The sequence below is a fragment of the Prionailurus bengalensis genome, chromosome A1 (assembly GCF_016509475.1).
Source record: "Prionailurus bengalensis isolate Pbe53 chromosome A1, Fcat_Pben_1.1_paternal_pri, whole genome shotgun sequence".
Taxonomy (NCBI): Eukaryota; Metazoa; Chordata; class Mammalia; order Carnivora; family Felidae; genus Prionailurus; species Prionailurus bengalensis.
The window spans coordinates 1,758,785-1,783,655 of NC_057343.1; the positions used below are offsets into that span (position 1 = coordinate 1,758,785).

The 24,871-nt window shown below is 45.4% G+C and overlaps 1 protein-coding gene and 1 long non-coding RNA gene across 5 annotated transcripts in view; one reads left to right on the forward strand and one right to left on the reverse strand.

The window, feature by feature from the left end:
* The window catches only part of EEF1AKMT1 (EEF1A lysine methyltransferase 1), a 42,767-nt gene that overhangs the window by 11,645 nt on the left and 6,251 nt on the right, over positions 1-24,871 (reverse strand). The window contains exons 2-5 of one of the 4 annotated variants that reach the window (XM_043574850.1): positions 17,108-17,270; positions 12,929-13,011; positions 7,972-8,252; positions 88-1,038 (exon numbers count right to left, since the gene is read on the reverse strand). In XM_043574850.1, coding sequence (XP_043430785.1) covers positions 1,001-1,038; positions 7,972-8,252; positions 12,929-13,011; positions 17,108-17,251 — 546 coding nt within the window. In that variant the 5' untranslated portion in view covers positions 17,252-17,270 and the 3' untranslated portion in view covers positions 88-1,000. Of the gene's footprint in view, positions 1-87; positions 1,077-4,019; positions 5,922-7,971; positions 8,253-12,928; positions 13,012-17,107; positions 17,271-24,871 lie in introns of those variants that run through there. The other 3 variants (XM_043574831.1, XM_043574859.1, XM_043574840.1) reach the window with 3 other exon arrangements.
* Positions 7,271-13,785, forward strand: LOC122480449. The gene is made up of 2 exons (XR_006296574.1): positions 7,271-7,478; positions 12,764-13,785. It is a non-coding gene; the product is annotated as an uncharacterized LOC122480449 (long non-coding RNA).

Consider the following 24,871-nt stretch of genomic DNA (forward strand, 5'->3'; position numbering starts at 1 on the left):
CTTCCGCGCAGCGCCGCGCACCGTCCGGGCCTCCAGGGGGAGCCAGGTGCTAGGCGGTGCTTCCGGAAGGCAATTGCTTTAAAAAGGTGGGATACATACCTGCCTTTTTAGTCCACTGCTTTCAACGGAGGAAAAGCTATTTTTATAGGAGTTTTGAGCAATTCTATTAAGAACTTTTTACGTCACGTGCATTTCCTAACCATTTCGTTTTCACTTGCTCTGGCAAGATTTTTTCAGAAGCACGATTGGAATCTTCAGATAAAGTTTTTAGCTGGCGCGGTGGCCGTCCCCGGATTCGGCCAGGCCCCAGTCGCTGACCACACCAGAACGGACGGGGCTAAATGTGACCCGCTTCCGCTGAAGGTCTCCGCAGGCTGCCGCGCACCGGACAGGGGAGCCCCGGGGCCCTGCTCGCGCCCCCAGGCCAGGGGTTCCAGGGATCTCAGACTTGGTTTGTTCAGGAGCATACCTGTGGCCGCAGATTCATACAGCTGAACGTTTGTTTTCGCTTTGAAAGCAAGTGGGGCCGAGTCAGAGGTGGAGGGATGAGGCGAGAGGTAGAATGTGGTGCCTGTGCCACGTGTCAAGAGTCCAAGTCTGTTTCAGGGCCTCAGGAACTAGCGAATGGGAGAAGCCGGCCAACTTACGATTCCCAGAAGTCAGTATTGGGGGCCTCTTTTTCACACCCTGCGATGTGAGCTGAATCCATAGTCTCTTCTGTAGGTTGAACACCATTATTTGTAAAAGCGAGAATTTCTTTTTAAATCATTAAAGCAACGGTGGATGAAGGGTACGTTGGCCGCGTGCGTTTCTCTTGGGGCTCGGCTGGTTTCCAGAGGAAGCTAACAATCTTCACTTTATCTTAATTCCGTGGTTGAGATTTAAATTAAGTCTCATTTGGTCTTTGAAAGATCAACTGCTCCTGCAGTCCGGACACCCCAGCCAAACCAAAAAGTGTCTTTCACTCTCAAGCTTCAGGGGCTGCACGAATCCCGGAGCTTTAGCTTCCTAGTTGCCGAGAATCAGCCTTAGTTCGATCTGGAGGGAAGGTTCACGGAGAGAACTTTCAACTTGTGCTAAATAATGACAGAAGTTGTACATGAAAAACACATTGCTGAGCAAAATCCAGATTTTCCAAAAATTCAGAAATTCAAAATTGAAAGTGCTAGCTGTGGACAGTTCTAGACAGTCTGGGAATTTCTTCTCCGTTCCACCTCTGAAGCGGTGGTGAAAGTGGAAAAAAAAAGGTATCCCTAGTGGTAGTATATCTGGAGTACGTTCTTGTCCAGGAAGCAGAAGGTTTGGAGCAAACTTTCACTGCTAGCTCAACAACATCAAATTCGTAAGTTAAAAAGTGCTTTTCAAACCACTGGTTTGGGCAATTGTTCAGTCACTGCCACTGCTGGGTAACATTTTCCAGTTACTCCTCAAATATAAATAGTGCAAACATCAGAGGAGAATAAACATTTGGAGAAAAGATCACGATTTTATTGTATTATTAGCTTACCTAAACTTAGCTTGTGAAAAGGTAGCACATTCCCAGTGGAAGAAATTAGCTTTCCATTCTATAGAACCAGAAAAGCAACCTTTCTTTGTATTTTTTCTCTGAATGGAATATTCATACACTTAATATTCCTCGAGCACTTGCCGTGTTCCAGGTACTGAGCCCCTGGGAGATACCTGTAAGCCAGGTGCAGTCTCCACCCCTAGCGAAAATATAACCGGCACTGGCTCTCCGAGCAGCTGGGTGTTTGTGGGCCACTCCTCACAGGAAGCGCTGCCCGGTGAATCTAAGCCCCATTTTTCCCACTGATAATGGGTGGTGCCACCTCCTTGGTCACTGTGAGGACGGAACACCATTTGTAAAGCACTTGGTATGGTGCCTGGCACACAGGAGGTATTAGAACATATTGGCCTCAATGATTTACAAGTGACATTAAAAACAAGTATCAGGTTGGGGAGCCTGGGTGGCTCAGATGGTTGAGCATCCGACTCTTGATTTCGGCTGAGGTCACCATCTAATGGTCGGGAGACTGAGCCCTACATTGGGCTGGGCACTGAGCGTGGAGCCTGCTTGAGATTCTCTCTCTCTCTCTCTCTCTCTCTCTCTCTCTCTCTCTCCCCCCCCTCCCCCATGCACGTGCATATGCACACACACTCTCTCTCAAAGTAAATTCATTAAAAAAAAGATTTGACCATGTTTTAAAAAAATACCAAGCTGTTCTTTCTCCAGGTTATGCCTATTGCTTTAGCAAGTATGTATCATTAAAATGACTTTTTGTGAGGCTCCTGGGTGGCTCAGTTGGTTAGGCGTCTGACTTCAGGTCAGGTCATGATCTCGCACTTCATGAGTTCAAGCCCCGCGTCGGGCTCTGTGCTGATAGCTCGGAGCCTTGGAGCCTGCTTCGGATTCCCTGTCTCCCTCTCTCTCTGCTCCTCCCTCGCTCATGCTCTGTCTCTCTCAAAAATAAACATTTAAAAAAATGACTTTTTGTATAAAAGTTTACAAAATCTATCACTAGGCAGCAGCGACTAGATAGAATATGTTGGACCAGATAGAAATGTTACCTAATGGGAATTAAAAATTTGGAAAAAAAAAATATGTTGGAGTAAGAGGGGGGTGATGGGAGATGGGAGATATTTCAGTGAGTAATAAGAGTTTATTGGGACAGAATTTTGTTCTTGGTAGAACTAAAGGGTTTTTTCCTTCTTTTCCTTGGAGCGGAGAGAGGTCATTACTGTTTTATCAAATAGGGAAATTCCCTGGCCTCCGCTGAGCAGCTTCCCCCTCCCCCTGCGGGTCTCCAGGACACTGATTATTGTTCCCCACAGTTCACAGCGGGCCTTGGGTGGATGTGGGACTTCATGGTCCCGGGCCCCGCCCGTGAGACTTTCGTAGCTTCTTCCCTCCTCTCCAAATGTGCCACGGTGACTACGTTCCGTCAAGGGATTCTGTCTGTCACTGAAGAGCTCCGTGGCCACCCTTGGAATGGACACGCCGTGCTGGTTCCTGAAGATTTTTTCCAACCAACCGACAGTATCTCCGCCGTATGCTTGTTTTAGAAAAACCGAACCATTTGGGAATAGCGATCAACACCCATCACAAATGCCAGCAGCTCGGCTTGCAGGGGCCAATGACCCAAACTTCTCGGTTTACAGCATGTCTTGCAGCAAAGGCGAAGGGGAGAGAAGGGTCATTCTTGGCCCCGGTTCCTGCTCTGAGAAAGGGAAGAGCGTGAAGTGTCCGTCTGAAACGGGGCTTCAAAAGTGACTCCGGCGTTTCGTTGGTTCCAGCTGTCCGCGTTCCCATCGCCCCCAAACACGCAGCCGAGTAGCTGCACGGACTTCACGGCGGTCAGCAGACCGGATATTATCATCCTCCCTGTCTCCCCTCCTCCTATGGTTACTTCGTGGCTCGTGCAAATCTCTGAACTAGCAAAGGACTTGACAAACGTGTCCTTTTCGGCTTGTGCAGTGCTTTGGTCGGGTGTGAGAGGCGAGGGTGCTCCCAAGAATTCAGGAAGCCTACTTCCAGGCCTCCGGGCAGCATGGGCACCCTTCCTCCCACCCCGCTGCTCCTGTGCCCCGTGTGTGCCACCAGAGGCCAGGGGCACGGCAGCCCCGCCTCGTGTTTCCGAAGACCCCAGGGGTAGAGACGCCGGCCTCTGATGAAATCCAGAAGCGGCCACGTGTGAACACAGGTTTCCTAAAATTGAAATCATGCAAGGGGTCTGCAGCAGTAAAACACGCGTTGGGCCCTGTTAGTCAACGTGATTGAAGGCTTAATGCGCTGAGCTTTGTCCCTTCCCTCCCCCACCCTCTGTGAAAAAATGTTTCTCTTCGTCATCTAAAGGCTAGACTTCTAGTAAAGCCAAAATTCTTATTTCTAGGCTGCTATGTGCCCCCAATTCCTAAGTTGCACATTACGTTTGTATACATGATTTGTTACTAACATTTATTTGTCGGTGGCCTCGGTAATTTTTCCTAAACTGACTCATGAGGAAATAATAAGGTGGGGGTTATTTTCTAAAGAACATTTATTGAACCCTTCACATGTGCCAGGTGCCGATACACCGATAAAAATATAAATGTCTCATAAAAATACCAAGTGATTTTTTTTAAGTAAATGAAAACTTATCCCAAAGTAGAACAATAGAGGACTGAAAAGTTAACAGGCGGGGGCAAGCCCCCCCTCCCCCCGTTTCCTGGGCACAGGCGCCCACGCACGAGGCTCTCTGGGACAGGCGGGGTTTCCCACGCGGAGCAGCCATCCCCCCCCCCCCCCCCCCATCGCCGATTTTCAAGAGCCAACATTTCCCGCTCCCCCTCCACGTGCACTGCGGGGCCACCGCCCCACCGAGGACCTGGGGCCGGAGCGCTCCGGTCGGGGAAACTGCCGGAAAACCAGGTCCGAGAGAACATAAAGGTCTGCCGGCCAGCGACACATTTTGCTGCCTTTCACGTTTCGAAAGCAAAGCGAGTCACGTGAGGTGGGAAGGGTTATTCCTTTCCCAGAGGGGTTATTTTTTAAGTTTTTATTTGCAAATGATTCTGACTTCACAGGAAATTGCAGAATTACTACAGAGAGGTCTTGTGTGTCCTTTCCCCAGCTCTCCGCAGTGGTAACATCTTACACAAGCGCAGGACCGCAGCCAGGGAATGGGCATCCGTACCGCCCACACACCTGACTCAGAGCTCACCAGTGGCACGCGTGCGTGTGCACGTGTGTTCTGCGTGACACCGTCTGCGGAGTTTTGTGTCACCTCTGCACAGTCAAGATGCAGACCAGTTCCATGAAGGTCTCCCTTTTACGGCCACGCCCACCCCCTACCCCCATCGTAACCTCTGCCGACCACCAATCTGCTCTCCGTTCAAGAATGTTGTTATATAAATGGAAACACAGGAGGTAACCTCTGGGGACTGGCTTTCTTCACTCAGCACAAGGCCCTTGAAATCCCTCCAAGTCGCAGGCATCAGCAAATCATTCCTTTGGGTAGCTAAAGAGGCATGTTCTGTGATGCGGATGCGTGATGAGCAGTTTCTGCAGCACAACAGAGGCCAGCAGACTTCTCACCTCCTTTTTGCTCTAGTGTTTGGTTTGCTGATGGCACTTTCTCAGGCAGCTCGGAGCAGCTGACGTGGCTTTAGCTGAGGGTGCGGGGGAGGGGGGGGGCGCTGAGCGTGCGGCACCCGGGCTGCGCTCCTGTCATCCCTCCATAAATAGGGACAAGAAGGAAAAATCCAGAAGGCTCTAGTTCCGAGGATTATGAATTAATACTACTTCCAAGAATTATCACCTCCTTTCACGGAGGTAAGTGGTATCTCCTTCAGGGGCAGATCAGATGACGGTCCCCTTCACAAGTCCTGCGATGCCCCAGGAAAGCTGCCGAGAAGAATCAGCAGCCCATTGGGTAGAGCCAGAATGGGCCTGTTAAGGGGGCAGATGGCCTGAGGCAGAGGCCTGGGTCCTAATCCAGGCCTTGGCCAAGCCACTAAGCTCTCTGTACTTTGGCTTTAACCTGTACTTAGGTGAGGAGAGCGGATTTTAGACAGGTTCTAAGATTTCTTCCCAGGACAAATCCACAGACTCAAGTTGGCAAAGGCATCCCGAGCCCTGGCAACAAGGAAGTCATGATGAGACGCTGTATTCTTTATTTTGGAAATCAGGCCAGAGCCAGTCCCATTCTAGGGGACAGGAGGAGGTTATAGCTTTTCAATCTACCAAGGAAATAGTGAGAGAGAAACGTCACATAGGATCCTTTACTGTTATGTTACTATCTACACTGAGATTTCACGGTCTAGTCCAGAATCATAATTCACATAACAGCGAAACTCATTTCCCAAGGTCCGGGTGTGTTTTGGAATAAATTTGCACATCTTCACGCCAAGAAGTTTCGCTGCCTCTTCTTCCATGACGGCACCTGAAGGGAACAGACCCAGTGAACTCGAAGCCTGAAATACCAACCACTGTGCCACCACGAGTGGTGAGGGGTTCTAGACTAGAATACGCGAGGTAATGAGATGATCATATCACTCAATAAATATGGGGGAAGGTCAATTCTTTATATCCTTTTTCACTTTCTCCAACAAATTTGCAAATTACCTACTTTTTTCCTTTTTAATTAACATTTTTTTTTGCTCTAAGTTTTTTAAGTTTCTTTTGAGACAGAGCGTGTGCATGCACCAGTGGGGGAGGGGCAGAGAGAGATGGAGAGAGAGAATCCCAGTCTCCACGCTCAGCTCGGCACGGAGCCTGACTCTGGGCTCGATCCCACGACCATGAGATCATGACCTGAGCCGAAATCAAGAGTTGGTCGCTTAACCGACGGAGCCACCCAAGCGCCCCTCCTTTTTAATTTAAAAAATAGTTTTCCTACCTCTACAAAACTGAGACACTTAGAAATTTAGAAATAAAGGCACATTCCACAAAGTAACATAAGGAGAGTAAAAATAATTACTAGGAACTAGTGTTTTCCAACTTCGAGTCAAGAACCCCGCTCTCATTCACATCTAATCTTGCAAACTCATCGGAACTCATTCACACCAGCTTCTGGCTGGCTGGTCCCCACGTCCCACCCACGGCCTGGCCCACGGCCCCCGCTGTGGACACAGCCCCTGGGTGTCTCTGAGCACCTCTCCCGAGACACCCCACTGCAGAAAGTGCTTCTGCAGCTCACACAGGCAGGAGACCCAGGGTTCGCCCCAGATTCTCCCTCCCCTCCACATCCGAGCATAGCGGGCTCTTCTGCCTTCACCTCGCTCCACCCCCGGCCGCCTTTTTACTGCCACACCTTGTCCACGCCTGTCTCAGCTGGACACGCCCTCATAGGGCCTGCTCCCACCTGTGCCCTAAATCCTTTCCAGCACAGAGTGAAAGTGCACTTCTTGAGGCAAACTGGGTCCCATCGGTTGGGGGCCGACAGCTTTCAATGAAAGTCCCAACAGTGGCAGCTGTCACCTGTAAGGGACCCTCTCGCCCCCTCCCCCCACTCCAGCCGTGCTACCTGCACACGCGATGGGGCAGGGCTCCCCGCATCCCTCTAAGAACCAGGGGGCCACAGGCCCCGGGGGCCACCCCTCGAGGTCTCCCCTGGAGTGCTACTCCTCCAAGAACCCCTGCCTGCCCGGCCTGAAGGATACCCCTCATGGTTCTCAGTGCCTGCCGGGCCCTTCTGATTCTTTCACTACATTCTCAAAATTGGTCATCACCTCTCCCATCTGTTCGGTTATGTTTTTTAGCCTATCTTCGAAAACTAAAAGGTAGGCTCCACGAAGCCGGGGTCCTCGCCTGGCAGCTGGCACAAAGGGCTAGCAAACAACCGTTGAATTGATAACCCTTAGGTAAATATTACTTGTGACAACCAGAGTCACCTTCTTGACAATTCTCCAGCTTCAGGGACAAGAGACCCGCTGCAGCTCTGCTCGGCCCAGCCTGAGGGGCCCTGGATGCCAGCCGCCCCAAGGAGACAGACCATGAGGTAACGTTCTAGTTCTCTGCCAACGCTCCGCATGTCCACCTTAAGAAAGAACGCCACTCTCCCCAGTAAGAAAACTCTTCTGCTGGTGAGATCAATTTAATCTACTGTCTAGCTCTGTAACCTTGGGCAATTCAGCTTAACGTTATCAATTCCACATTTCTCTCATCACATGTAAGGCTGGATCAAACACTGCTACTATTCCTGATGAGGGTGAGTAAAAATAACACTCAGAGCACACTCACCATGTGCCAGACCACACCCTGTGTGTTTCATGTCACTTAATTCCAGTAACGCTGAAAGGAGGGTAGTGTTACCAGTCCCGGTTTACAGATAAGGAAACCTGGCACAGAGAGACTGGTTATGTAACTTGCTTGAGGTCACATAGTGAGTGGTGGATTCAGGATTCGAGTTCTAAGATCGCTTCCAACTCCTGAAACCTAAGACTGGACTATCTCCTGGTCAACATTCGTGAGTCGTGCAATCTGGCACCTACCTGTGCACAGCAGAATCTTGCCCTGAGTCAGATACTTGATGGTTTCTGACGTTTTCCTGAGACATTCCTCGGAGAGATAGGGGGGATCTGCTACTACGATGTCAAAACTGTGTGCAGCAATTTTTTCAGGTAAATCCAATGGATTATTGTAATCATAGAAGATAAACTCCTCTCCGTATATAGCAAATCTTTTGTCATATTCAAAGATGTATATAGAAAAGTCTTCTCTGTGTAGCTCTCTCAGTTTCTGGTAAACACTGGGGGCGCTCACACAGGCTATTCTAGAAAACAAAAGGAACAAATTCATGGAAGATCTTTAATGGAGAGCTACTGGAATTAAATAACAACTGCTTCACTAAAAAAAATAGGTCCTGTGTTCAGCTCTTCAAAGGGAATCACAGTCCAAGCTAATATAAAGGCAGTAAATTTCAAGAGAAAACTATACTGTTTCGCTTTTAAGGAATACGGTGTTTAAAAATCCTGCAACTCATAAGGTATGAAAGGATAAATAAATGTGCTTTTCTAGTAAAAAATGTAAAACATTAGGAACGCATTAGCAAGAAAGTTAGAAAGCCCAAGGCTTAAATTTGCTTATTATTTTCATGTTGGTCCTCATTTCAACATTTATTTCAAATACTTTTAGTCTCAAATTAATTCTTTTGAAGTTACTTTTTAAAAAATTTTTATTTTTTTTAAGTATTTATTTTTGAGAGAGAGAGAGAGAGAGTGAGCAGGGCAAGTGCAGAGAGAGAGGGGGACAGAGGATCCAAAGCAGGTTCCACACTGACAGCACAGAGCCCGATGTGGGGCTCAAACTCATGAACTGCGAGATCATGACCTGAGCCGAAGTCAGATGTTCAACCAACTGAGCCGCCCAGGAGCCCCTGATGTTACTTTGTAATATTCATAATCTAGGAAGAAAAATCCCAAATCATGCCTCAATAGCTCCAGTTTTCTGCAAAGATACCTTAAAATTCAATCGCAGTACGGACAAGCTACTTTAAAACTAGCAGATGCATCTCTGAACAGAAACCATGTTCCACGGACCGGGTGGGTCCCCGTGCCCGGCTAAAAAGGCTTCTCAGCCCCAGGGCACTGAAGCGTGTAGATACACTCTGGCGATGATACACACGCTTCTATGGGAAACACGCGTGTCCCAGCCCAGGGACACGAGGGCCAGCGGGGCCCCCAGTCCAGCTGCTGCCAGAGCTCTGGTGAGGAGATAGGCAGAGGACGTGGGACGATGTCCTCACTGTGCTCAAAGATAACAGGCCGCGACCCAGGCAAATGTCTTCTGAGAAAGAGGGTGAACTACAGATAGTTTCAGACAAACAAAGTCCGAGAGTCTGTCACCACAGACCTGCACGCAATTCCAAAGCACGTACTTGGGGCAAAAGGAAAGTGGTCTGAGGTGCAACAGGGACTGAGAGCGGGATGGCGATGACCTTGGGGGAGGCAGTGACCTTTATCATGCAGCAGCAGGTCACCTTCCGCAGGGGATGCGACCGGAGCCCTGGAGTCTCTCTTTACAATGGGGAGTATGATGGAGGCTTAAATGGGACGTCCCCCGAGAGCACGCAAACAGTGGAGAGGGCGCACAGTAAGGGCTCAATAAATGCTACTATTACTATTCATTTTGAATATTACGACAGAGCTCGAAAAAATACTGAAGATGCTTTTCAGAAAAAAATAAATTTCTTCCAAAGCCCTTTATTAATGGAAAAAAAGAAAATATGTGTAAACACTGCCATTAAGAAGAACCCAATAAGCATCTATATACAATGTTAAAAGAAAAAGAGCAGCAGAAACAAAAAAACCCAAAAAACTTAGGACTTCCAGTTTAAGATGCAGACATCGTACATTCATTTACATTTGCTCCCTCATGAAAACCTACTAAATAAAACATGAGTAAAATTCTTTTGTTTTGTTGTTTAAGCATAAACCGCCAAGAGCAAAGAGAATTCAAGAGGAGACCAAAACAAACAAACAAAAACCAAAAACCCCACAAAAACCAACCAGCCAGCAAAACAAAAACCCCTTAAGAGAGGCAGAAAAGCAGGGCTCCTGGGTGACTCGGTAGGTTAAGTGTCAGACTTCGGCTGCCGTCATGATCTCGTGGCTCCTGAGTTCGAGCCCTGCGCTGTGCTCTGGGCTGCCACTGCCGAGTCTGTTGGATTCTCTCTCTCTGCCCCTCCCCTGCTCGCTCTCCCTCTCAAAATAAAGAAATAAACTTAAAAAAAAAAAAAAAAAAAGCAGAAAAGCAAAGGGATAGCTGGTATTTGGCACAGTGGACCCAAAAAAGCCAAATCCCAAACTAGGTGTCATAGGTAAGCTGAGAAGCAACCTGGTTTACGTCCGAGGGCACTCAGAGGCTCTGGAAGCTGCAGGACCAGGTCACTCAAGAAGTGGGGGTGAAGGTGGGGCTAGAAATAGGAGGGTTCATTGAAAGGTCTCTTTAAGAAGCTCGTTCCCGGGATTCTCTTCCCTACCCCAAGTCTCTAGGTGTCTGCCCCTCTGCGACTGTGACAGAAAACTTTCCCCAAACTGAAGGAACTCAGTTAAAAGAATGAAAGGTTCTCCAAACAGTACAGATGAGAGCACCACAGCAAGACCCAATGAATCCTGGGATTAAGAGAAAACCCTAAGCTTGTAGTGGGCAGGGATGGGAAAACACAGGTTTTCCTGTAAGAAATCAGAATGGCGTTGGTTTCTCAACAGCACCTACGGGAACCTGGAGGCAATGAAGCAACGCCCTCAAAACCTGGAAGAGATACCCAACAAAACTATCACAACCAAGGGGAAGGATAGAATAAAAGTATTTGTAGAAACAAAAGGTTTAACCACTTCCCTCCCATGTACCTTTTCTGTGGAAGCTATTGAAGGATGTACCAACCAAAGTAAGGCTGTAAACTAAGAACTAGGGTACAGGAAACAGGAACCCAGAACAAGAGAGAGGCAAAAGGCTCTGATGGATGATGGTGAAGGGAACACCAAGGTAAGTAAGACCTGTAGCAAAGCCAGAAATCAACGAGTCCAGATAAGAGCAGCTTGCAAAGCCTTGGGAGTAGCTTCCTTCACAGAGTTGGAACACGTCTGAATTTACTGATAGGGATTCATGGAGCGTCTTAGAGTTAATTTATGATACGGACACAGAAATACATACAAAATAGAATTATTTTCTTCAGAAAAATGAAAAATTATACAGAAAAGGAAAAGAATAAGGTTCAACTGTGAAGAACATTTATGCTGGCATAATATAAACCCTGTTCTAACCAAGATGAGGATAAATCTATTAGGAGCGTGAACAAAAAGCATGCCTACTTGTGGCAGTTGTGGAGTACGAGAGAGAGCTAAATCCTCACGCTCCATAGTGAGAAGTCAAGAAATGTGGGGAGGAAGCTTAGAAATTTCCCTGGGCTTGCACCAATGCGTTAACAAGGCATAGAGAATTACAAAGCCATAGGATGTTCACACCCAAGTTTGGGTAAACAAGATTAGGTGAATAAGGACAGAGAAGAGGGGCTAAGGCCCCCAGAATAAAGTGAGGGGGGGCAAAGGCCCCCAGAACAGAGAGGGGGGCAAAGGCCCCCAATACCAAGGTATATGAGGTAAGCGAGATTAGGTATTCAGGGCGAAAGTGCCCCCCAATTTAGTACTACAGCAGAAAGCTGCTTTCACAGGAAGGAAGGACCAAGTTAGGCAAACAGGTAAATAGGGCTCTAGACTGCTAGGCTGCAGGCTGCAGGTGAGGAGCTGATTCACAAAAGAAAGGTGCCGTGTTAACCCTGAGGTTACCTGCTCTACCTGTCTCAGCCCCTAGGCTAGCTAAAATAAACAGAGGTGGGGCCTCATGTCCGCTGTAAACAACCTTCCGCTGGCCGGCCCCCAGGATTTTGTTTTGTATTAACTCAAACCCCTAAACCCGAATATCTTCAAGAACCCCTTTCCCTCGCGTCCATGAGTTAATGTTCACAGATTCATTGTCTCTGTGCACGTCCACCACCATGTTTGTAAGCCTTCTGATCCTAATAAAAACGGAGCGAGGACCCTTATTCAGGGCTCTTGTCCTTTCCCAGACAATAGTCATCTCTCGCTTTTAATCCTGCATCCGCTCTCTCGCTGGACTAGAGAGTACTTTAGACTTAGAGTCTACGACAAAGAAATAACGTCTACAAGCGACAGACAGGTCAAGAAGTGCCAATATAAACATGTATTTAGAAATATGGTTGTAAATGCCAAAAGCGTCCCTGAAAGGGAGCAGGAAAGGGGAGGGGAGTGCACAAGGGGCAAATGAGCAACACGGATATGGTTTCTGGACAAGCCTGGTAGGACCATTTGACGTTAATTATGTGCATGTGAAAGTTTTGATAAAAACTGAAGTGACAAAAAAGAAAACCTGTATTTTTAAAACTTCAGAAGTGAAACATTAAGATTTTTTTTCTTTTAGGGGTACTGGGGTGGCTCGGTTGGGTAAGTGACCGACTGCAGCTCACGTCATGATCTTATAGTTGGTGAGTCCGAGCCCCATGTCATCGGGCTCTGCGCGCTGACAGCGCGGAGCCTGATTTGGATCCTCTGTCTCCCTCTCTCTTCCTGCCCCTCCCCAGCTCGCGTGAGCGCATGCTCCCGCTCACTCTCTCAAAAATAAACAAACATTAAAAAAACAATTTTTTTTCTTTTTAAAAGGAAAACAAACTTTAGGAGTATAAAGGTAAGAAACAGATTAGAAAATGTTAAAATAAAGAAGAGGTAGGACATCTTACAATGAACGGATTTCTGTATTCCTGTTTAGGAACTGAGTTTTCAGCACTGGAGCAGTTCTCAATTTATCACGTCCTGCAAACCATGGACTACAGCTATGGTTCCCACTTCTTATAAACCATTGCTCATTTTGGAAGGACGCATTCCGTGTCAATTTAGATAAGAAGACAAAAGAGAGACAAAATCTGGACCTTACCTGCCACATTCCCCCGCGGCTGCGATGGCTTCCTTGGCAAGTCGCACAGCGGTCTCCTGGCTGTACCAAAACTGGCTCAACTGCTGTAACAGAGCGATGACTTGAAATCAGTTGAGAACCGCCATCCGTTCCGTCCTTTTAATTTACGTCTACCACTCCAATGTGCATACATTTCAAGTGTTCTTTTCTTTTTAAAACTAACTATTCTTTGGAATTATTTTAAAGTAACAGAAGGCCCTAATTACTGGAATCTAGGCATTGAGCACCAGCGGCTGCTGACACCACAGAAGGAGACAACGGTCAACGTCTCTGCTGGTGGAAGAACATACTCCCACCTTTGTGTGACTCTTGCCCCCAAAAACTGAACCTGGGTCTGATTAAGCCTCTAGGATCAACTACCCGCTAGCAGAACCACAAATAGAGGATGGAAGAACGTGTGAAATACCACCACAGGGATGAGAGGAGCGAAACTCAGTCCGTGGTCCTTTTCCACCGCCTCCTCTCTTTACCTTATGAGGACTTCCCGAGTTACTTGTCTTTTCCCTTAGGGGTAAGCTGTCATCTTGCTCCTTCTCTTCACGCTGGTTACCGATTTTCTTTCAACTTTTTAGGGATCCTTAATCATCCACTCACGTTTCTAAATTAACTTTTAAAGGGGAAAAGTGGATTCTCCTGCAATGGAATAGGCCCATTTCTCCAGCAGGCCTCCCTCTGGAATGGCCGTGCCAGGAGTCAGTGGTGGGAGGAGGCAAGTGTGTGCGGCCAGTGTCTGCTGATGGCTCTTAAATCCAGCTTTAAAAACATTTCCAAAACATATGATCATTTCAACAAGTGCAAAAAAAAAAACATTTAACAAAGTTCAACACCACTTCATGATTAAAAAAAAAAACCTCTTAGAAAAGCAGGAATAGGGCGCCTGGGTGGCTCAGTCGGTTGAGCGTCCGACTTCAGCTCAGGTCCCGATCTCAGTCCGTGAGTTTGAGCCCCGCGTCGGGCTCTGGGCTGATGGCCCAGAGCCTGGAGCCTGCTTCCAATTCTGTGTCTCCCTCTCTTTCTGCCCCTCCTCCGTTCATGCTCTGTCTCTCTCTGTCTCAAAAATAAATAAATGTTTAAAAAAAAAAAAAATTTTTTTTTTTTAAAAGAAAAGCAGGAATAGTAAGGAACTTCTTTAAACTGACACAAGGCATCGAGAAAAAACCAACAGCCTTACAAAAATGAAAGATCTATTTTTTCCCCATAAGATAAGAAAGAAGGCAAGAATGTCTGCTTTCAATATTCTCATTCAACATTCTACTGCAAGATCCAGCCATTGCATTAATGCAAGAGAGGAAATCAGCGAGTGACAGTCAAAAAAGAAGTAAAACTGCTAACATTTGCACATTTGTGACTGTTTACCTAGAAAACACCAAGGCAGATAAATGTTTCTGAAGACAGAATGTACATATTCATTTGGATATATGTGAATATGAATTCACGTCTAAACATTCTCAGCTGCAGGAAAATGCCAAGCCCCGGCCCTCTTTGCTTAGGAAGCTGGAGGAAAGCCCTAGCACACATGTGTACATGGTGTGGGGGTGGGGGGTGGTGGTGTTCTACTTCACTTGATCTGGGTAGAGTTTTCGACAGTTGGCTACCAAGCTGCCCTTCTCCCTCACTCCAGCCTTGTCAGGGCACAGGTGTATGTTTTGGCTCTCCTGATACCCTTCTAAAAAATAAAAATCTTCCTTTTAATCAATGTGTTGCATAAAATGGCTTTCAAAGTCAAATGCACTACTAGGCTTACAAAGAAAAACAACAGTCCCTGCCCCACCTCTCCCCACCAGTGAGTTCCACTCCTCAGAAGCACCTTTCAACTCTTCCTTTGATCATCTGTCTCCATATTTCCAAATATTATGCTTTAAATGCTCTTTTTAAAAGTTTATTTTTTGAGTGATCTCTACGCCCAGTGTGGGGCATGAACTCACGACCCCAAGACTGAGAGTTGCACACTTTCCCAACTGAGCCAGCGAGGCACCCCTAAATGCTATCTCTTGATTTTTCCACTTTATACAATGTATTATATTATGACAAATGAGGATTTTGCTCTGTCATGCACACCCTTCTCTGTCCCTCATGCTCCCCAAATGGTTGTAACCTGTTTCTGGTTAAAATCATTGCCAGTGTTCATTGTGGGGCCAAATGACACATTTCCTTCTAGGATGGAACCTTTTATTCTTCCTAGACTTAATAAATGTATCGTTTGCTTGTTTCTCTCAGCCGACCTCTAAATCTTCCAACATACTCTGGCAGCTTCAGAGAAGCAGTGTCCCGGAGGCCAATACCATGAGATTTGCTGTATCTAAAATGTTTTTATTTTATCCTTCACATTTGAGTAAGCTGAAATCTGGGCTGAACAAAATTCTACTCCCAATACCGAAGACACTGCCCCACTTTTTTCTAGTTTCTAACAAAGCTACTGAGAAGTGTGGTGTGACTCATCCTGAGACTTTGTAGGTGACCTGCTTTTCCTCTGGAAGGTTCTAAGATCTTGTCACCTGCATACAAAATTTTCAGAGTCCTGTAACCATGCGTCTTCGTGAGAATCTTCAGGTCTGGGAAGTTTTCTAATGTTCCCCTTTGAAGATTTCCTCTCCCCTTTATTTTCTGTTCTAGTTTTCTAGAATTCCATCCAATTAGTTAAATACTGAGCCTCCTGGATTCATCCTCTAGTTGTACAAAATGTTTTCTTTCCAGCACTTGCATCATTCTCTCTTTCTCTTTTTGCTTCCTAGGAGATTTCCTCAATTTTATACACAAAACAAAACAAAACAAAACAAAAGAAAGTATCAAAATTATAAAAATACTTAATTCTAAGTAGTGGGATTAGGAATAACTTATTTTTGTGTTCATGTTTTTACATTTTTCTACAACAACCATGGATTACTTTTAGAATCAGAAAAAAAAAGCACATAATACTTAAAACATTAAGCAGAGGGAGAGGGAGAAAGAATAATGAGGTCCTTCAGGTTTCTGATACTCACCACCTACAAAAGCATCAAGCTACAAGGCAAAAGCATGTAAAGAAGGGGAATTGTTAGAAAGAGGCTTTTGTGTAGGTGGAAAATTTAGTGTAAATGTAAAGAAACATTTTTATCGAGTCAGTTTCAAACAGATGGTAAATAGGAGAATTTAATACAACTTATGAGATCCAAACTCGACACAAAATGTAAAAGGATGTTGAAAAAAAAAAAAAAGAGTGTGAGAGATTCCTTCTAGGTAGGAAGTGATGGACAGAGACAAACCCACTACTGAGGGGCAGGCACAGACAAAAAGCCCAAGCTTCGTGTATCTCCTTCAAACGGTCTCCTTCAAAAGCTTACACTTCTAGGTTCTAGCTTAGGTTAGTTTCCCTCCACTCATTTAATTAATTCCCATTTTAATTCCCATTTTTATTTATACCATAAAAATATAATTTAAATACATACTATGCACCAGAACCTATTAATATCTTTTTCAGAACTCCCTTTCATCTTTTTTCATTGCACATTTAAATGAGTTTCATTGCACGTTTAAATTAGTTACCCCATTTACCGCAGTATTATATTTTACCCCTTCCACAAGGAAGATGGGCACCAGAAAAACCAACCGCAAGTGTCTGTGCACAGAAGGAAGCACAAGTTTGTGTTGGTCACAAGTGACATGTTGTCCCCCTGTCTGAAAAGTCCCCTTGTCTGACCACCAACCAGCCTGACCGTCAGAACCAGGAAAATCCGCATTTAAACAGTCTTAAATGGGGGCGCCTGGGTGGCTCAGTCGGTTGAGCGTCCGACTTCGGCTCAGGTCATGATCTCACGGTCTGGGAGTTCGAGCCCCGCGTCGGGCTCTGTGCTGACAGCTCAGAGCCTGGAGCCTGCTTCGGAGTCTGTGTCTCCCTCTCTCTCTGCCCCTCCCCCGTTTATGCTCTGTCTCTCTCTCTCTGTCAAAAATAAACATTAAAAAAAAAAAAAAAATTTAAACAGTCTTCAATGTTTGGGGACTGCTTTCTGTCTTAGCAGCGCACACAGGACATCAGCTCCTGAGGGGCAGGTGAGGCAGACGTGGGTGTGAGGCGGGACGCAGACAAACACCAGACCGGATGGACAGGTGCAGAATCGGCAAGCGGCTCACCCACATTTCCTGGGACATGTGGAATGCACTTACCCAGTTCTCTTCTATTATTCCAATATTATATTTATCATCCCCGCCTGGGTCGCTTTGTTGCTTCTGCTCAGAATAAAATTCCTGGAGGGCTGCTAAGGCGTGGGAAGACAGCCGGGGGACATCATCATCCTCAGAGTCACTCATTTCACGAATCGTCTGTAACCTGCAAATAAATGAACAAAGATGTTGTGCGGGTATTTTTTTTCCCTTCCCATCAAATAGCGATTTAGAGGGACACCTGGGTGGTTCAGTCATTGAAGCCTCTGACTCTTGATTTTGGCTCAGGTCATGATCTTACGGTTTGTGGGCCCGGAGCCCTGCATCGTCAGGCTCTGTGAGCCTGTGAGCTGACAGTGCGGAGCTTGCTTGGAGTTCTCCGTCTCTCCCTCTGTCTGCGTCTCCCCCATTTGCACACGACATTCTCTGTCTCTCTCTCAAAATAAATAAATAAACTTACAAAAATAGCAATTTAGAAATTTTTTATCTCACAGCAAGGATCCAAACTGGAAGTGAGGTTTTTGTTTGTTTTTCATTAATTAAAAAAAAAAAAAATTTTTTTTTTTTTTTAATTTTAGAGAGAGAGCAAGCAGGGGAGGGCCAGAGAGAGACGGAGAGAGAAATCCCAAGCAGGCTCCCACATTCAGCGTGGAGCCTGACGTGGGGCTCAGACCCACATCTAAGAACTGTGAGATCATGACCTGACCTGAAATCAAGACTCGGATGCCCAACCAACTGAGCCACCCAAGTGCCCCTGGGAGTGGGTTTTATAAGGGAAACTCATATTTTAAATTTCTGAGATCAAACATCCACAGAGGTCTCCTACTAAACCACAGCTTAACAAATACAGGCTTTTCCTTTACATGTATCATTTTTACAAATGAGATTCTCCCATTTTTTTTTTAAATTTTTTTTTTCAACGTTTTTTATTTATTTTTGGGACAGAGAGAGACAGAGCATGAACGGGGGAGGGGCAGAGAGAGAGGGAGACACAAAATCGGAAGCAGGCTCCAGGCTCTGAGCCATCAGCCCAGAGCCCGACGCGGGGCTCGAACTCACGGACCGCGAGATCGTGACCTGGCTGAAGTCGGATGCTTAACCGACTGCGCCACCCAGGCGCCCCTGAGATTCTCCCATTTTAAAGACTACTTGCAGAATGAATTTTTTTACCATAAATATCTAAAGACATATTTGGTTTTTTTTCAGGCACTGCAATGGCCATGTGCAGACATTCACTGTGGACTCTCTGAATCAGAGATCTTTCCACCCACGAGTGTCACTGTTCAGGTGATCTAAGGCTCAGGGGTGTTACTGACAGGGTAACTGAAATTAGTATCGAAATTTAAAGGAATGACAAAGAGAAAGGGAAGAAGTAAAACACAGGGAGGGAGAAAAGGAAGATGTCTTGCAGGAACGGATGGCCAGGCCAGTCACTTCTTGTGGTACCACTGGAGTTAGCCAGACTGCTAGGTTAAGCCACAAGCTTGGTCTGGACAGCAAATTCTGCCCAAGGACTCCTGACCTCTCCAAGTTCAGGGGGTTCCCCAAACCACCCTCACATCCACTAATTTGCAAAAAAGACTCAGCACTCACTGAAAGCAATTATACTCACAGTTGCATTTATTACAGGGAAGGATACAAATTAGAGCCAGCCAAAGGAAGAGGTGCGTAGGGCAGGGTCCAGGAGAGTTCCAAACAGGAAGCTCCCGTGGCCCTCAGGAAGCATCACCCTCCCAGCAGGGATGTGGGACAATACGCACAGAGTCCTGCCAGCCAAGGAAGCTCTGCAGGCTTTGATTAAGGCTTTGTCATGCTGGCCCGAGTGACCGAACTATTGCCCACCCGAACTATTGCCCACCCGGCTGAAGTCAGCCTCCAGCCCCCCAACCAGGATGGCTGGATGTGACCTGAGGGACCTCCATGAATAACAAAGACCTTCCTATCACTTGGGAAAGCTTAAGTGTTTAAAGGTTACATCCCAAGAGCCATGACAAAGGCCAAACTTCCCTTTGACTGAGGTCATATTGCTTACTACACAGGTCAATACATTTTTTTTAGTTTATTTATTGAGAGAGAGAGAGAGAGAGAGAGAGAGAGAGAGAGCAGGGGAAAGGCAGAAAGAGAGGGAGACACAGAGAATGCCAAGCAGGCTCTGTGCTGTTAGCACAGAACCCAACGTGGGGCTCAAACTCATTAACTGTGAGATCATGACCTGCGATCAAGAGTCTGATGCTTAACTGACGGAGCCACCCAGGGGCTGCCAAACACATTTTTAAGTCAAAAGTCATCTAAGAGCGTAACAACAACACTCCATTTGCTTTGTGTCACATTTTACACCAAAGTCTACACTTTTCAGCAGAGACTGCTCAAGAAAATTCGTCACGTTGCTCCCTTCCTCCTCCAAGACCTCTGGGGGTGTAGCTGATGGACAGTCTTGGCCTTCCACCTGCGCCACCTACCAAGGACAGCTGGTAAAACACCATTTGAACCTGGCGAATCCCGATGCTTAGGAAGAGAGTTTAAAAGATGCTGAGCAGCCATTTCAAATGAGAAATAACTGCTTGATGCTTTTTTTCTCCTTTTCAAAATCAAAGAGCCAGCCATTCCTAAAAACAACCAAAAAGCCAAAACCAAGACCAAAAAAACCCTGTATATACCAACTACTGACAGTGTATTTTCACGTGCTAATAGTCTGTTGATTCCCTTTCCTTTCATCAAAGACTTACCTGTAAAAGTTAACTGATAAAATATCTGGTCACACAAATTAAGCTAGAAATATAAATAAGCGTTCTATGAACAAGCAGTTTCCCCTCTAGGAAGAGAAGGAGCAAAACACAAGGAATATACACTATGATCGATTTATAAAGTTCAAAAACAAGTAAAATTAAACTATTCGTTTAAGGAACATATAGGCTTACATTCAAAGATAGGCTAATTTTGTTACTAAAACCTTGCTACGTAGAAGGCTCCAGGCTGAGAAGAGTCACTGATGAGTTCTATCAAACATATAAAGAAATGTTGATAATTTTATCACCCGGAAGACAGAGGAGAAAGGGATCCTTCCCAACTTGTTTAATGAAGCCAGATTAAATCTAACATGAACACGTGTCAGTATATAACTGGGCTCAACTCCCCATCAGATTTTGAGTGTGATCAGATATCAAAGGGGGTTGGGGGCATTGGTGGTAAGTGGTGGTGGTGGGTTTCTGGGTAAACTGATTTAGCAAGGTTCTTGCTAAAACTAGATTTTACAAAGTACACAGATGGGCCTAGAAGGTTCAGAAGCCTGACTCAAGGTTGGTCAAACAATCTTAGCTACAGGAAACTATGGCCTGCAGGCCAAATCAAGCCTGTGCCTTGTTTTTGCCAACAAATGTATTGGAAAACAGCCACACCCTTCTGTTTACATATTGCTTACAGTTGTTGTCCTTTTAAAGTTTGAACTCACAAACCACGAGATCACAACCAGAGCCGAGGTCAGATGCTTAACCTACTGAGCCACCCAGGTGCCCCTTGCCTACAGTTGTTTTTAATGATAAGCCTAAAATATTTATTATCTGGTCCTTTACAGAAAGTTTGCTGACTCCTGGTTTAACAGTATAAAAGAGAAAAGCCACATGATCATTTGCATGGATACTACAAAAGAATCTGACAAAATTCAACATCCATTCATGTTAAAAACTCTGAGCAAACTAGCTATAATAGGGAACCTCAATCTGAAAATGGGCACTGAAAAAAAACATACGCCTCATACTTTCTTAGTGGTGAAACACTGAATGCTTTCTACGCTCAGGAACAAGGGAAGGATGTTCACTGTCACCACATGCATTTGACATTATCCTGGCCTTTCCAGTTAATGCAAGAAGGCAAAAACAAACAAACAAAAAACAAAACAAACAGAAAGACAAAAAACAAGCAAGCATAAAGACTGCAAAGGAAGAAATGTCCCTATTTGGAGATATGATTATTCACAGAGAAAATCCTAAGGAAATAATGGTCTCATCCATGTGACCAGGTCAACATCAGTGGGGATAATTCATGTCAATGGCATGTACCCTTGATACGTAGTGATGAAAACAGCGCTTCATTTCCATGGTCTTCCCCTCAAAAAACATAATCCCAGTGTAAGCATGACCAAAACTCAGACACACCACAATTAAGAGACGTTCTACAAAATATCTGACCAGTATTTGCCAAAACTGTTCGGTCATCAAAAACAAGACGAAAACGAGAAACTGTCACTGCTAAGAGGAGCCTAAGGAAATACGATGACTATCGGTAAGACAGTATGAGGTCCTAGAACAGAAAAGGAGTATTGCATAAAAACCAAGGACATCTGAATAAAGTATGGACTTTGGTTAACAATAGTGTAGCAATATTGTTCATTAATTGTGACTAATGTACCATACTAACAGAAGATGTTAATAATAGGGGAAATGGAGTATAGGTATATAGGAACAACACGCTATCTTCATAATTTTTCTGTGAATCTAAAACTATTCTAAAATAAAGTTTATTAAAAAAATTTGTTTTAATGTTTATTTTTAAGAGAGAGAGGGGGGTTGGGAGGGGTAGAGAGAGAGAGGGAGAAGGAGACACAGAATCCAAAGCAGGTTCCAGGCTCTGAGCTGTCAGTCAGCACAGGGCTTGAACTCATGAACCATGAGATCATGACCTAAGCCAAAGTCAGACACTTAATGAACTGAGCCACCCAGGCGCCTCTATAAAGTTTATTTTTAGAAAATTTTAAGGAAGCATAACCAACTTCACCAACAAAAACTACTAGAATGAGTTTATTGGAGTTTCAGAGTACAAGGTCAATACAGAAAAATAAATTAACATTTCTGTATTCTTTTTTTTTTAATTTTTTTTTCAACGTTTATTTATTTTTGGGACAGAGAGAGACAGAGCATGAACGGGCGAGGGGCAGAGAGAGAGGGAGACACAGAATCGGAAACAGGCTCCAGGCTCCGAGCCATCAGCCCAGAGCCTGACGCGGGGCTCGAACTCACGGACCACGAGATCGTGACCTGAGCTGAAGTCGGACGCTCAACCGACTGCGCCACCCAGGCGCCCCAACATTTGCTGCTAGAATTAGTATTCTAGCAGCAAATAAATAGAAATTAAACTTAAAAGCAATTTTCCATTAAATAGCATAAAAATGCTTTGAATATATTTAACATAAAGGCTGTAAGATCTTGAAGCACCTGGGTGGCTCGGTTGGTTATGTGTCTGCCTCTTAATTTCGCTCCCTCTCTCTTGCAAAAATGAACATTTAAAAAAGGGGTGGGGGTAGGGGCACCTGGGTGGCTCAGTCGGTTAAGTGCAGGACTTTGACTCAGATCATGATCTCGAAGTTCAGAGTTCGAGCCCCGCATTGGTCTCTGTGCTGACAGCTTGGAGCCTGGAGCCTGCTTCGGATTCTGTGTCCTCCTCTCTCTCTCTCTGCCCCTCCCCCACTCGCGCGCGCGCGCGCGCGCGCGCTCTCTCTCTCTCTCTCAAAAATAAACATTAAAAAAAAAAAAAGACTTTAAGATCTCAATACTGAAAATTCCAAAGCATTGCTGAAAGAAATTAGAAAAGACCTAAATAAAAGGAAAGGTATACCATGCTCATGAACTAGATGAACCAGTATTATTAAGGTATCAATTGTTCCCAAATTGATCAACAGATTCAATATATCCTAAACAGAGTGTGTGTGTGTGTGTTTACTTAAAATAGAAACTGATGTGCTGCTTCCAAAATTTACTTATTTAAAAAAATTTTTTTTATGTTTTTATTTTGAGAGAGAGGCAGACAGACAGAGCATGAGCTGGGGGAGGGGCAGAGAGAGAGAGGGAGACACAGAATCCGAAGCAGGCTCCAGGCTCTGAGCTGTTGGCACAGAGCCTGACACGGGGCTCAAACTCACGCATGGTGAGATTGTGACCTGAGCTGAAGTCGGACGCTTAACTGACCGTGCCACCCAGGCGCCCCTCTAAAATTTATTTAAACATTCATTCATTAAAGGATATTAAGATTGCTTCCACTTTTTGGTTACTATAAATAAAGTAGTATGAACATCTATGTACAGTTTTACCTTTGTTTTCGGACTAAAGCTTTGTTTATATATACATCAAACAAATCGTGGCACTAAACCACTTATCAATATTTTGATTAGCTTCTATATCCCCAGTGTGAGAAACAAATGGCCAAAATCAGAGTAGACCGATAAAACAAGTAAAACAAGTAAAAAAGAATGGCAATGCTGAGGAGAATGTAAGGATATTGGTACTCTAATTCAGGTAATAATTTAAATTGGTATAATCTCCTTTTGAAAAGAATCAGATAGTCTGGATATAAGAATATTCCTACTGGGGGGGGGGGCACCTGGTGGCTCAGTCGGTTAAGCGTCTGACTTTGGCTCAGGTCATGATCTCACCATTCGTGAGTTCGAGCCCCGCGTCGGGCTCCGTGCTGGCAGCTCGGAGCCTGGGGCCTGCTTCGGATTCTGTGTCTCCCTCTCTCTCTCTGACCCTCCCCCACTTGTGCATGCACGCATGCGCTTTTGCTCAAAAGTAAATAAATGTTAAAAAAATTAACTGAAAAAAGACTATTCCTACTTTCTGACCCAATTCTAATTTCTAAACTTTATATTTTGAAATATTTATAGATTCACAGGAAGTTATCAAACTAACAGAGGTCCAAGTATCCTTGACCTATTTTTTTTTTTTCTCATTCTAACAGCTCTAAAAGCAGGACGTAACTTTAAAATAACGGTGTAGAAGTTCATCGTGGACGCGTCTTCTTAAAGTGGTGGTATTCTTACAGTCCCCGGCATCTCGGACTCGATGAAATGGGATCACTGTACCAACCGCAGGCGGCAATGCAGTGAGCCATCCGTGCAGCACTTCCACCATTTTACAGCCTCAGAATAAAGTCACAAAGAGGGGAGGCTGTTCTGGGGGTTGGCACTGTCTGGTATCCGCGGGGAGGAACGGTGAAGAAGAGCGTGCTGCTAGGGGATCCTGGGGGGCTGTCTCCACACCTAGACAACTGTACTGGCCCAATCTGTCTGATGTGTTTCAACGTTTGAAAGAATATTTTTTAAATGTTCATTTATTTTGACACACAGAGAAAGCGTGAGCAGGAAGGGGCAGACAGAGAGAGAGAGAGAGAGAGAGAGAGAGAGAGAGAGAGAGAATCCCAAGCAGGCTCCAAGCTCAGTGCAGAGCCTGACATGGGGCTCAATCTCATGACTGTGAGATCATGACCCAAGCTGAAATCAAGAGTTGGATGCTCAACTTACTGAGACACCCAGGTGCCCTGATGTAGCTATTTTAGAACTCTAAAATCTCTTCAAAGGCTTGCAGTTTCGTCCAAAAGACACAACTTCCAGTTAATTTGAGTTAATCTTGGCACATAGCTCAGCAGTGGCTACCCATCCCCCATTTCTTATTCCTGTGTCAGGTAGCTGTGCACATGATTCTACTTTGTGTTCGGTCTTAATATACAGAGCTGAGAGAGGATATGCTATCAAGTGTTTAATATTATTCACAGTTCCCCTAGAAATGAGAGGCACAGTGCCCCATGAAAGGCCACACGAAACCTGTCATATGTGGGGAGAAGGAAGCAGACAGAGACCTGGAACTCTGTCTTTACTGCTAAGATGACTGGGAAGGAACTGGGTGGGGATGTCCCCTATTGGGCGCAAAGTAAAAACACACATTCTACAGTTTGCGGTTGGGAGCTTCGTGATATGACTTTGATGTGCCCATGAGAGCTGGT